At 39.3% G+C, this 14,514-nt stretch overlaps 1 protein-coding gene and 1 long non-coding RNA gene across 2 annotated transcripts in view; both read right to left on the bottom strand.

Annotated features, from left to right (window-relative positions):
- The window catches only part of LOC142487595 (ATP-dependent translocase ABCB1-like), a 141,773-nt gene that overhangs the window by 97,879 nt on the left and 29,380 nt on the right, over positions 1-14,514 (bottom strand). The window contains exons 4-5 of the mRNA XM_075587172.1: positions 10,560-10,617; positions 8,287-8,440 (exon numbers count right to left, since the gene is read on the bottom strand). Coding sequence (XP_075443287.1) covers positions 8,287-8,440; positions 10,560-10,617 — 212 coding nt within the window. The remainder of the gene's footprint in view (positions 1-8,286; positions 8,441-10,559; positions 10,618-14,514) is intronic.
- LOC142487596 (uncharacterized) lies at positions 1,307-4,572 on the bottom strand. Its single transcript, XR_012799263.1, has 3 exons — positions 4,495-4,572; positions 4,104-4,129; positions 1,307-1,491 (listed from the first exon to the last, which is right to left on the bottom strand). It is a non-coding gene; the product is annotated as an uncharacterized LOC142487596 (long non-coding RNA).

Consider the following 14,514-nt stretch of genomic DNA (forward strand, 5'->3'; position numbering starts at 1 on the left):
CAATATGTTGTGTGTACTCCTGTATTATATATATATATATATATATATATATATATATATATATATATATATATATATATATATATATATATATATATATATTATTGGTTTTAACACTACAGCCCTTCTAAATAAAAATAAAAAAATTTTTGATGGTAAATCACATTTACCATACAGGTCAATGCAATAGACCATACAAGTGTAAGCTTCTATTATGTTAACCTTTAAATAAATCACAGCAATATAAAAATCCCTCTTTACATATAAGCCCTTAAAAGTTGTAATATACACACACAGACATGTACAGTTTGTTTTTACAGACCTATTGCACTATATATATATATATATATATATATATATATATATATATATATTTATGAGAGAGAGATATATATATATACATATAGACACGTAGTTAAACTCATGCAGACAGGGAGTGAACCAGACTTTCAAATACACACAGAAATGTATGAGGAAAAAAAACATTTACTTTTGCAGGTGTGTGTGTATTTCATTATATGGCTGTGTAAGCACTATTTCCAGACAGTGCTCTATTTTATTTTTCCTGTAACAACAATGTTACTTAATTAAAAGTCTAGCAATGTTGTGAGAAACGAGATAAAAAATGATACATGTTTGTCAGACAAGCGGCTATCACAAACCACAAACGTTAAACCAATTATTTCAACACATCCAATTGGTGGTTCAAAAAAGGAGTAAAAGTTGATACTTTTTATGACCTTGAAAAGGAAACACAGCAAATTGTTAGGCATTGACCAGTTTCATTCTTATGAGCAAAGAACAGAGAGCTGCAGACATCTTTTCTGTTAATCTGCAATGGCTGATGAATTGTTAAAGAATATGAATCCGCACAGAGGGTATAAATTCATGATATCAGAAGCTATTTTGTCGACCTCAGGACACAAAGCGAACACGGGTCAAATCTATGATTTGATTAGAGCCAAGTATCCTTATTACCAAGAACCTGGGCATGCGCGCAATTTTAAATCCTCAGTAAGATTCACTTTATCAACTAATGAGTGTTTTGAACGTGTGCAGGATAAGCTAGAAGACAGGTATGGTTTCTGGAAGATTGCCAAGGATAAACATTTCACCGTGAAAGAGGGCACACATATTGTGCTTAATGGCATATTTATTCCTAATGCCAATAGCAATGGATCCGCTACTACTGTTCCGTGTGAATCGATACCTGCTGCAATATCTGCACCCTCCATTCCTGAAACCCACATTGTACAAGAACATAACTACTATGATTATGTACCAAGCCTTTCAGCTGAAAATGCATTGGAATGGGTACCCGAAGAAATGAACCTACCTCCGGACCAATTGTTTGAAGAAAGCAGTGGCGATTCCTATGAGCGCTTCATGGAGGAGATGTGTGTCATACTGGATTCAGCGTTTGGGTCAAGCGTGGATGCAAATGCCTTGCTTTTCTGGAGCGACCAGTTGCAGGCAGACGAAGTGTTAATTCTACAAGAACCACCATTTTCACTTTCAATGCGTGGATACAGCGTTACATTGCAGACTGCATAACATGTATCGATCACAAACAAATTGTTTCCTATTACAATATAGTAGAACCTGAAAGAGTAGTACACATTGCTGATGGAATAAATATACGTACTTTCCTATCCCTTTAAACATATTAGCAACATATTATCATAACTCTAACACATACCTGTTTTGTTATCATGCAACATCTACAAAATAAAAAACCGGGTCCACCACGTATGACGTGGGACCCTTGTCATGGGCCAAGGCGTCCTTAAAAAGGATTACGGATGTAAGTCCCGCCCCCAAGCGACGTGCGCGCCTCAAAGTCTATTGGCTGTGTTGTTTTGTTATAGTTACGGTAACTGCACTGTGTCATACACTGGGGGCGTACACTGGGCGTTAGCCGAATGTTAATTGAGTGGGAGGAGTGTTAGCGTGCGTTTCACGCTGGCTTAACATGACGTCACACGTATTGCATTTGCGCATTGTGTTATCGGCCGTGCTTTCTGTCCACACACGTCTGTTTAAAAAGAATACAGATGTACTCGTTTAGAACGAATGTAGTTTCGCCTTCATAGTATTTGAAATAAATATTTTATGGTTAATGGTATTTTCAACATGTATTGAACGCACAACGTACGCATTGTTTTGCGCATACGCTAACAGTTAGTCGAACCAAGCGTGAAGTGCGTGCGCACACTAAGATGTGCGCGCACATTTGTCAGTATACAGGCAACGTTCACTTCCTATACATAGTTATGCCTGCTACAAATTTAATGAAAAATTACATACTGATGTACACTTGTACTTCTAACATATAAGTGACTGACGTGTGTATCTACACAATCATATAGAGCTGCGTAACGCGTTGTCACGGATACATATATAGTAAGGTGCCATCTTTGACCATCATGTGTTTGCTGTATTTCAGAGATGTCGGGGAAGATACAATCGGATCAATGTATGATTTCAGAAGAGTCTACCTTTATATGAGATGATTGTGAGGAGGAGCCACCGACTACTATACTACATATGGAACTAATTTTATATTGCTTGCAGCGCTTATTAACAAACAATTAAAAATGTGATACCCTTATGCCTATATTGCATAAGCACTTAATTAACATAATGATGTTGCAAAAGAGTGCCTCATGAATTTTTATTGAGTGTTCTTTAATTACTACTAGCATTTTATGGCATGGTGTGTTTTATATATAACAACCATTCCCACTCTGCTAACACATTTGTGTATTCTATTGTGTAATGGAACGTATGACTGTCGAAACTATGTAACAATAATAATAATAATATGAGCATGTTCATGTATAGCGCTGCTAGTTGTACGCAGCGCTTTACAGACACATTTTTCAGGCTGAGGTCCCTGGCCGGTGGAGCGTACAATTTATTTTTTGCCGCCTGAGGCACAGGGAGATAAAGTGACTTGGGCAAGGTCACAAGGAGCCGACACCGGGATTTGAACCAGACTCCCCTGCTTCAAACTCTCTGTGCCAGTGTGTGTCTTTACTCACTGAGCCACTCCTTCTCCCAATGTAAAGGACACTTACAACCAACTAGCCATTTATTGTAAAAAATCTCTTGTTACATGGGTATGTTGATAAAATGGTTTGGGACTGTAGCAAATAATGTTATTGCCTAGATGTTGTGGTCCCCTACAATGCATGATGTTCTGAATATTACATCAACATCATGTAATGAAGTACGTTTCTGTGTATATTTCATTAACCTAACTAACTATAGTTTACTGTGTTTATTAAACGTTCTAATAATAAATAGTACAGTCAATATGATGATATAAGCTACCATAATAAAGCTGCTCTTATCATTTGTCGGTGTTATACATGGATCCTACACAAATTGATACAGACACAAACAGTTGTCTTAAAAAGTGTGTCTATGCTAATGTGCACGTGATTGACGTTACAATTGTCAGAATACTTGATAATTATCATCATGATAATGATGAAGTGACGTGATTGACATTCCAAAAATATTACCAACATTGTCATAGTGGGAAATTAGAAATGCAAAATTACAGTAACATTTGCGACAAAATTGTGGTTTCTGTTAACAGTTTGACACTTGGTACATGTAGGACACATCCACACACGTGTGACTTATACATACACATGTCACAAATTTAAATTAATGTTGACTATTAATTGCTAGCATTAATAAACACCTACATTGCTAAATATAAGATGTACTACGCATTGTTGTGATTACAGGCATTCATGCATGGAGTGTTATGATCAGTCAATTTCATCCGTGATGAATGAGCTCCCGTAAGTAAACAAATAAGTACAGTTATCCCCTTTTCTCCAAACACCTCTATATTACATTAATGGAATTTATAAGGAAACATACATAAAATGTGATGAAATGGGAGTAATCATTTTCTAATACAATGCACATGAAACCTCAAGAGTAGCTAAATGCATATACATGATACAGAAAGTACATGTATGTTACATTTGTCTTTAAACCAATATGTTGGGTTTTTACTTCAAATAATTATAGGAAGATTGAGGTAGGCACATCTTATGAGAGATGTCAGCAAATATACATACCATAATCAGTCATACTGGAGATATACCTATAATGCAAAGGAACAATATATAAATGGCAAATATTGACATGCCATCTTCAGTACCGTAAGCAACACAGCAAAGTGTGTATTTGGTGTTAAATGTGCAACACCATGTATATTTAATCACATTCAAAATGTTAAGCAGGCTGGTGTACACATCATATGGATGTACATGTTACACTGCACCAATAACATTGTATGCAAGCATACTGCCAGAATGAATGACTATGCCCATACTATGTGTATTGTGTTAGCATAAGGAACAACACAATGCTAAAATATTAGTGCTTTGTTACCCCAGTTGTATTCACATACACACAACTAATGTACAATTGAAGAGGGATTATATAACCTGTGCAACAATAACATACAGGTGCCACATCCCTTTGTGCACACAGCAGAGAAAAGAAAGGTGTGCAACCCATATTCATCTGTGTCCTAACAGAAGGTTATATAAAAAAACATTATTGTTAATATAACATAATAAAACTATAAAAGTAGAACTTGGAACATATATGTTTTTACTTACAAGAAAAAAATGAATTGATGAGATTCTGGCGTGTCTGGCCACCACTGGCTGTTTGTTCATTTTCAGCAGCTACATGGGTGGGATGCTCGTCTACCAAAGGCTCAGCTAAGTCTGATTGTACATTGTGCCTGAGTGCAACATTGTGCAAAATGCAACAGGCAAGGATAATATCAGACACTTTTTGAGACTTGTATAGAAGAGCCCCACCAGTTCTGTCCAGACACCTAAATCTGGTCTTGAGTAGGCCAAATGTCCTCTCTATAACAGATCTTGTAGATATATGGGCTGCATTGTACCTCTCCTCTGCTTCAGTTTGAGGGTTTAGCACCGGAGTCAAGAGCCACGGCCTAATTCCGTATCCTGAGTCACCTATAATAAATGGAGCACACATAAGCTGACATTAGTGATCAAATTCTACAATGCCAACATTCCTAAATAAAAATGTGTTTTGTGTTAGAACATCTAAATCTGTACTCACCCAGCAGCCAACCATGTTCAAAATGTCCCTCTTCGAACGCATGGAAGACTGAAGAGTTCCTCGGGATAGAGGAATCGTGACTGGAACCAGGGAATTTGGGTACCACATGCATTATCCTCATCGTGGCATCACATACCACCTGTACATTGAGTGAATGGTAGTGCTTACGATTGCGGTACACATGCTCACTCTGACTAGGTGCAATCAAAGCAAGATGTGTGCAATCGATTGCACCCAGCACACATGGTATCCCTGCTATATTATAAAAGCCATTCCTGACTTCCAGCCACTCTGTCGCCTCAGTAGGAAAATGAATATAATTCCTAGCGCGTCTATTGAGTGCATAGAGAAACTGGGTAAAGGCCCGCGAGAATGTAGATTGCGAGACCCCGCCCACTATGCCCACAGTTGTCTGGAATGACGCGGAAGCAAGATAATGTAATGAGCACAGCATTTTAACAAGCCCAGGGACTGCACGACCTCTGGCTGTGAAAAAATCTAAATCTCCCCTTATCTCCTCATAAAGAGGTAAGATTGCTGCTGAACTCAAACGATAGCGACTTACTATCTCCTCCTCACTCATCCCATCTAACAGGGTTCTCTCCCTGTACACACACGGACGAGGCACAACTTGTCTCCTCTGTCTTCTCCTCTGATCTCCTGTCCCTCTACCTGTCCCTTGGCCTGTCCCTCTCCCTGTCCCTGTCGTATCCGCGTGCCTGTCCCTGTCACTGTCCCTCGGTCTGTCCCTCCCTTGCCCTATATCATTCTCTTGATCAGCAAGCATGTCATAGAAAAGAATGTTCCTCCGTCTCCTAAACAATCGCAACATTTTGAAATGAGTAGCTGTGAATGAGCAGGTAATGGGCGTCCTTTAAATAGGTATGTGATGATGTCAGGTGACATAGTAAAATGCAAGGTGTTACATTAACATAATAAAGTACTTCTGTGGCAAGCTGTGTGCAGTTGATGTTAGAAGTATTTGTTGTGTGTATTCTGCAGGGAATGATGATATTTGCCAATGATGTGACGTGAAGCTTTGTACAAACATTGCTTGAAAATAAATAGTTGAATGTGCAATGCATGTAAAACTTCTGAACGCAACAGTCAGTCATGTAATTAGACGAAAAGGCTGAGATTGACGTGGGAAAAGTTTGGTGTAACATGTGTAATTAGCCATGTTATTGTCACATGTTGCCAACAATGAATAGTCGTGTGCATATGCATGCATTTCTGTAATGAGGATAGTTGCTATAGAATGAGTTTACAAGGTGTCACAATGATTAATTACTGTACATGTGTGTATAAGTTAGGTTGAAGTGCTTGTAATGCAACGGTTATAATGTAAACATGCAATGTGATTGCGCGTCCAATAAGTGACGTCATGAAAATAGGGAGGACCAAACCTAGATGTAAACATGAGAATAAAGATGTACATGAACGTTTAAAGATGCGTCACACATTACAAGCATTGTGTAATGTAAAGGAACATGAATATACGGTGTATGTGTGACATGTATGACATCATGTAAACAATTGTCGCTCAATTCAGAAAAATGTGTGACATGATGTGAGGTTCTCCTTTAAGAGTTGAATATAGTATTTTCCCTTGACACATCATCACATGATGAGTAATGTGACACGCAAATGCTGAAAACATGTAAAAGTACAATGTTATGCAAATAATACACGTCAGCCGTGACACAATGTAGGGAATGCCCCCCACACTGTAATGCAAATGACGTTTGTATTGTGAGCAATGAAACGTAAACAGTACTATACTGTTATATGTCCCCGCTCCATTGACTTCCATTGATGTACAGAAGATTTTTTTTTCTAAGTGCCGTTCCGGCAGCCTTAGCGATCGTTCTCCCCTCCAACTTGCCAACTTTAGTTGGCGGGAGAAATTGGCCATAACATCTCAATTTCGTAGTGCCGATCACCCCCGATAAGCTGATTTTGGTACTTGAATCCAGCCGATTTAAAAAAGTGACGATCAGTGGCGAAAACAGGCTTATCGGCAGCCGACTGGCCATAACAAAATTATCGGCTACGAAAACTGGCGAAATCAAGAACTTATCGGCGCTTACTGAATCTCAAACCCAATTTTGGCAATAAAATGCCGAAAAAAACCTTATCAACGCTTACTGCATGAGGCCCATAGTTCCCAATGTAGACTGTGCCTACTTACAGGAATGCCTCTTTCTGGATACAGTTGAGACAATCTGTGCTTTAACCCCTTCCATGTCCACTTGTATCACGAATCCCCCGAGTACTTCCTCTATCTCTTGACGCTCCGTTAAAGACCAGGAATACTGCGCAATGGTGTGCCTCTTTATCATTTCCAGGAAGATTGGGATGTTACAGCAGTGAAGAAAATCTTCAGACATCAACTTCAAGATTTGGACTCTGAGGGATTTTCAAGAGACTGTTTTTGGTTCCTATGGACATAGCGTAATTTTAAGCGCCAGGTATCCTTTTTTCTTCACCATATTATTGCATGCAGGTTGGAGGTAACTTGCATTGTGGGAAGCCTGTGGCAGCTCCATCCATTTGTTAACACAATTGGTTTTTCACATTTTGTTGTTTAATTTTTTGCACGGTATTATAGTATTTGTTGCACGTGTAATCACACAACACAGGTTAAGCGCTGTTTAGTTAGGGTTAATTTCTATTTCATTTCCACTATCCCAGCCATAACATTTAAAAATTATTCCAATAAGTAAAATGTATTTAAGAGCATTTAAAAGGAATGGATAATCGTCCTTTGTATAGATTAGCAAAATTACTAGAAATGTTTAATAGTAGATTGCTGCTTTAAGAGACATGTTGATACAGTATATATTGTCCGATTTAAAATAAGTACACTACATATAATGTGCAATTATAGTACATAAACATACAAAACGAATTTGCTACACAATTGAAACTATGTCTTGATCTTATCCTAGAATATACTAGCATTCAAAGTGACATTTGTACTACAGGACATTCCGGAATAGATTCAAGAAAATACGCTTTATCACATAGAAATTACAAATAGGTACTGTGTTAATGTATATTATTGATTTAATTTCCACATCAGTTGAAACCTTCCATAAAAATAGCAAACAATTAACACAATAAGTGTATTATATATTGAATAAAAGTATTTACCATTAGACATATTTGAAGGAATACCAGTATGGACAAAGCTGTCTGTCATCCCACCAAAGACAACAGTCAGGAGTGGAATTCCAGTACCACTGCCAAGAGCACACAATATGCCAATTACCATCAAAAGGATGTCCCAGCCATCAGCAAAGGAAAACTGCAGAAATATCAAAGAAGCACTTAATAAAAAAACAATCACATGTAAGAAATTAATCACACACACACACACACACACACACACACACACACACACACACACACACACACACACACACACACACACACACACACACACACACACACACACACACACACACACACACACACACACACACACACACACATATAATCAAAAATAAATAGATGATACCGTTCTGTGGCTAACGAAATGCTTTTATTTGTGCGAGCTTTCGAGATACACTGATCTCTTCTTCCGGCAATGTTACAATGAATGAAGCAAGCAAAAGCTATACTATAAACAGTGTCTATTGGAAAGTTATCTGTGCTGGTCCTTCCCCCGGTGTGGATGTGTTTTATGGTTGGAGGTGTCAAAAGGTAACATCGCCGGAAGAAGAGATCAGGGTATCTTGAAAGCTCGCACAAATAAAAGCATTTCGTTAGCCACAGAACGGTATCATCTATTTATTTTTAGAAGGTTAAAAAAGAATACAAATGCCTGTTTTTATTTCATTGATATGTATTTTTGTTTATTGTTTTGTTTAATTCTTGTGTATTTTTGTTGATTTTTTTCTTGTTTATTTTGTGTGATTGCTTTTTTTAATTCTGGCTTATTTTTGTTGTTTGCTTTGTTTAATTATTGTTTCTTTTTGGGGTTTGTTTTATTTAATTCTTGTTTTTTTTTAGTGTTTGTTTATTTTAAATTCTGGTTTATTTTTGTTGATTTTTTTTTTAGGTTGTCTATTGACTGCCATAGTGGCTAATGATGCCCATACTATATGGCATGAGGTACCACTTTGCCAATCAATGTTTAGAGGGTGGGGGTAGTTCCCTTGAGGAGGGTGGTCAGGCCGCCCGGGTGGGTAGCAGGGGAGGAGGGTTAACCCCTTAATTACTATTGCGGTTACTAACTGCTAAGGTGATTAAGGGGCTAGGGCCATTAGTTTGTATTTTTTATTGTACTGTTGCTGCCCATGGAGGACATGGACGCAGAGTTCGGTGATGAGAACTGCCTTCATCCTGGCAGGGGTAAGTAGAAGTTTTATTTTCTTTATGCTGGCTGGATAATGTTTTATTTTGAATGGGCAAATGAGCTATTATCCAAATCTGGATAATAGTAAATTTGCTCATTATTGTACTTTAATGCTAAGGTTGTTGGGGGTAGAGGAGGTGCCCATTCATTTCCATTGGAGTTATCTTTGCCCCCATTGAGGGCATAGGTAACCACACTGGTAATGAATCGGTGTATTGTTTAGTATTGTGTTTTAATGTGTTTTGTGGGTAGTGGGGGAGGGGGGTGTGAAGGTGGTATCTGGCCCATGGTGGGTGTATATAGCTTAGCCGCTAAGGTAATGAAGCTGCCTATAAATGCATTTTTATTGCATAGGATTGAAGCCGGGGGTCTCCAGAGCTGGTATTAATGTGTTTCAGTTCCGGAGACTCCTGGCATCAATCCCATGCAGGAAAAAATCATTTTTGTCCTAAGTCCTGCTCTCGGATCCCATCCTGCCACCCTAGGGCTGGCGAGATTAAATCTTTGATAAACTCGCTATTCCGGAGCCCTGATGAGATTCTCAAGGCTACTAGAATAGCGGGATTTTATCAAAATAGAGCTATTTTGGTGTTTGGCAGCTCAGGCTGGGTGAGTTTGGCTAGGAGCGAGAATGCTCGAGAACATACATTCCCCAAACGAGTTTGGCAACTCATTGAGGCTTTCTGAATGGCAACCTTGCAAAAATGTGCGAGAACTGCTCAAAAACCTCAATGAGTTGGTTATCAAACCTACTAGAATAGGCATCAAGGTATCTTATGAAGTAACACTTTTTAGAAGAGACTGAATTGCCTATAACGGTTTTAGCTTCTTCTTCTTTTTTTTTTATTTTTTAATAAACCATGTGCCACATAGATATATATTGCTGAATAAATCCAATATTTAAAAACATTTTTCTCAGCCTCATTTAAATGTATACATACTGCATCTACAGTACAAATAAGTATAAATGTGTTTGCTTAATAGAGTGGGGCACTGTCTAATAACAAGCATATTTCAATTTTAACATCATTTTATTTTTCATCTTTTGTTCACTGCGAATACTAACCAGTTCAAAAAATCCCATAATCGCTTTTGAAGATTTCTTATTAGCATCTTTTTTCTCCCTGAAAAAACAACACAGCAAACAATATTGAAATTAGGTACTGAAAAAAATTACTGTCAAGAGAAACAAGTATGCGTGTAGTGAAAGATGTATTTTATTTTTAATCTAAAAAGCTGAACAACGAATTCTCCCTGAGTTGATTTGCACTGTTTTTAACTTCAGAAACCCCTGGCTTCTAAGAGAATTCGTTTTTCTGCCAAACAATTTTTTTTCTGGGTAAAACAATAGAGTCCACCAGTACGTTTGCAGCAAAAAAATTATTTCCACTGGTAAATCGACCATCGTGATCTTTTTTTTATATTATGAACAAATACTGAATTTTTTTCAAAACAGAAGAGTCCCCTGAGCTGCAAGTAACATAATTCATTTTCAAAAGGGTCTCCCTTTAGATTCATTAAGAAACCAGCATTCTTTTGTCAATATTTTTTTTCTGCTTAGGTCGCCATAAAATATCAGGAACGTGTGTTTGATGCAAATCTGTTAAAGAGAAATGTCCCCTCAAACTTGCTGCATCTTTACAGTATACTGCTGGTGCATCCTATTTCGATAGGTGCCTGACTGAACTCTTCTCCGTTTCCTTCTATTTGCCTTATTCTTTTGTTGGTTTATTTCCACAGCAATATCTGGCTGTTTTAAAGTATCAGCAGAAGTGAAGAATATTACATTGCTTTAAAGTGCTTGTTTTGCCCTACTAAATTGAATTCCCAACTCTCCCCTCCCCCTTGAGACCACCTCATGGACCAAAGGAACAGGCAGATCCAAATCCGCAAAACATATATGATCGTCTCTAATTAAAAGTGATTGTTGTTAATTTTATCAATGTAAATAAATGTTAGGTTTTACTAAATGTGTTGTGCATCAAAATGAGTTTCTTTTAGGAGCAATAATCATACGCTTTTCATTTTTTTTTTATTCATTGCATTGCATCTGTTAATTAATCACTTGATTGAGTATTTGTACCATCTTAATGGTCTATTTTTATAAGACATTTAGTTAATCAATTCCACCTTTTGTCTTTTTTCATAATTCCTATGGGATGAAATAACAAAAATGATGGCATTTTTAGAGGAGTTGAGAACTCCATAAAGAGAACTATAATGGTTAAAAAATATAGTGAACACATCATTAATTGCTAAGAATTTATATTTCACTTTGATCTTTTTCAGCTAATCCTTTGGATGCATGGGAATCTTTTATTTGGACGGACAAAGTTTTGACCCATGGCCAGGGCTATGGCTTTAATGTTCAACAATGAAACATGGATCTCATTATGTTTATTTTAGTTAAATACAGAGCAAATAACAAAATGTCACCTATGTGTTGCTAATGCATTAACATTTTGGAGACATTTCTACTGCGATTTTTTAGTCAAATATCAACTACAGAATTATAGAATTATTTTTTATGCTGACCTTAAAATGAGGTTTTCTTTGTGTTTATTCTACTTCTGTGAGTGACCTATATGTTTAGAGGGATGTGTACTGTACTTTATTCTGGTTATCACAGGTGTAGAATCCTCATACTGTAACTATACAGTATATTTGAATATTGTCAGAATCATGTAATGTGCTTTATTGAGATTATTCATTAGGAAATATATGATAGTTGATTATATTAGGGGCTGTGATAGTTAGTAAGGAGACTAATGGCCATTCAGGATTAACACAGTGGGCATTCCTGATTCTGAATGGGACTCGCGCTGTGTGAATAATACCTGGCTGCATCAGTCTAAGAGTAGACAGAATAAGTCCCCTCCTATGCGCGCCTCTAACAGGCGATCGTGTGGCTCTTATGTTATTTTAATAACACCGTATTGAAGCAGGGGGCCTCCGTAGCTGAACCACATTCATTATTTCATCCTCTGGGGGATGGAGGGGAGGCTGCTTCCCAAGTTACAGGTATGGGGTGCCAGTATCTACACCATGATTAAATGTCCTGATCACGTGGGGGTGGGTGAATGGGGTAGATGGTTAGGCCTCTTGGGTGGGTAGTGGAAGGGGTTAAACCCTTCATTACCATAGTGGTTACTACTGCTAAGGTAATGAAGGGGTTAACGTCTGCCAAAACCTTATCTGTAGGCCTAACGACCAACACTGGAGCAACTACCTCTTTCACCCACCCCTTCTACCCCTAACAAACAATGTACTCTGGTTTAACCCCGTCATTGCCTTAGTGGCTAGCCGCTAAGATAATGATGCTGCTGTGTTACAGGTTCCGGTATGGGGTGCCGGTATTTCCCTGCTTTGTTTAAATGTCCCGGTCTCTTGACGTGGGATATTTAAACATGGCAGATCAAGGAACACCAAGTCAATACCCATAATAGTGAGCCACGATAGGCTATAACTGGGCCCTGCTCCAGAAACCCCACCAGCCCCACCTGATTGCGCGTGCAACTTGTACTGCTGCATCTCTTGTTTGCACACCTGTTCAAACTACAGCTGAGTCTGGCACTGGAAGCATCAGCAGTGTCTGTCAGTATACAGACAGGATCACCTGAGGTCAAGGACACAGAGGAAATAGCTGCTGACAAAGAAACTCAATAACCCTGACAGAAACTCACTCTCCAACAATTAGGCAAAAGCCGACAAATCCTCCATCCTACCTGCTTCCTCTAAGACAGGGCTACTTGCCAAAACAACCTGTTCCTCTGACACAGGCTTAAAGCAGCAGGATGTAGAAAGGATGGGAGTCTCACACCCCTTTCTCTTTGACAAAGCACGGTGTACCGTGTGAAACGCGTCAGAGTGGTTCTGGTGGCTGTCGGGTGTCAATAAAGCTTACACTTGAGTGACACTGTCCTGGTCTGAGTCCTTACTGCATGGGAGTTGCACCGCTTTGTTCTTCTTGGATTAAAGCAGCAGGAGCAGAAGTTTCCTAAGGCAGGGGCGCGCAAACTTATTTTTCTGCACCCGCCATCTTGCTCCCTCTGTTCCTGCAGCCCCCCCCCCTTACCTTTGACGCCGTGGGGTTGAGTGACATCACGTGACCCATGGTAACGCGTCCCGAAGCCGGCTGAACCTCGGTACGTAGAGGTTGCAGAGGCCTCGCGCGGTCCTCCGGCATTTAATTGAAATGCCTTGGGGAAGAGCGCGGAATCCCCCCAAAAAATCTCCCCCAGTTTGCACACCGTTGTCCTAAGGCATGCTCACAACTGGGATTGCAGCAGCCAGAGTACTATCTCTACTCCTATGGCTGATACCACCATGCACATCCACTGGTACACCGACCGCTGCCCTTGCTGTTCTACCCTCACTGCAAACTAAGTATGAGGCAAAAATATTATCGATCTCACTGGAGTGGCACGGACAGAGTTCCTCCTGCGCTCGCAGACAACACTCATAATACAAAAGGGTATATATATTTATATATATATATAGCAACTGTATATTTCCCTGTCATTTCCCAGAATCCCTTGCTGCAGTGGAAGCGCTGTATGCTGGGTGACAATGGGGAAAGACAGGGTTGCAGACCTGTCTAAGACATGCAAATGAACATACAGTAATATTTACAGTTGCTTTATGCTTTACTGTGGAGGGTTTTTGTCACTTTTTTACCCACCATAACCTTAATAGTAGTGGTGATTACCGAGTCTAGTCTCAAACCTGCTTTGCCATTAAGACCAACCCCACACTGATGAGACCCATTAAGGTCGAAACAGCTGTCTGTGGGTGGCCTTTTGGCTAAGATCAAGAGGATGGAGGTCGCCATGGAGCCTGCCGGGATCACCCTGCACAAGGAGAAGAAGAAGGAGAAGCACACGGCACCCCCGGAGACGGTCCCCAGCAGCCAGGGGACGGACGGAGGAGGCCCAGCGGCAACCAGCTCCAGCGGCTCAGGCGACGTTGCCACCCCCATCTGCCTCACCCCCACTGCCAGCACCAGCAGCGGCGGCCCCAGC

Source organism: Ascaphus truei, chromosome 2 (genome assembly GCF_040206685.1).
Source record: "Ascaphus truei isolate aAscTru1 chromosome 2, aAscTru1.hap1, whole genome shotgun sequence".
NCBI lineage: Eukaryota > Metazoa > Chordata > Amphibia > Anura > Ascaphidae > Ascaphus > Ascaphus truei.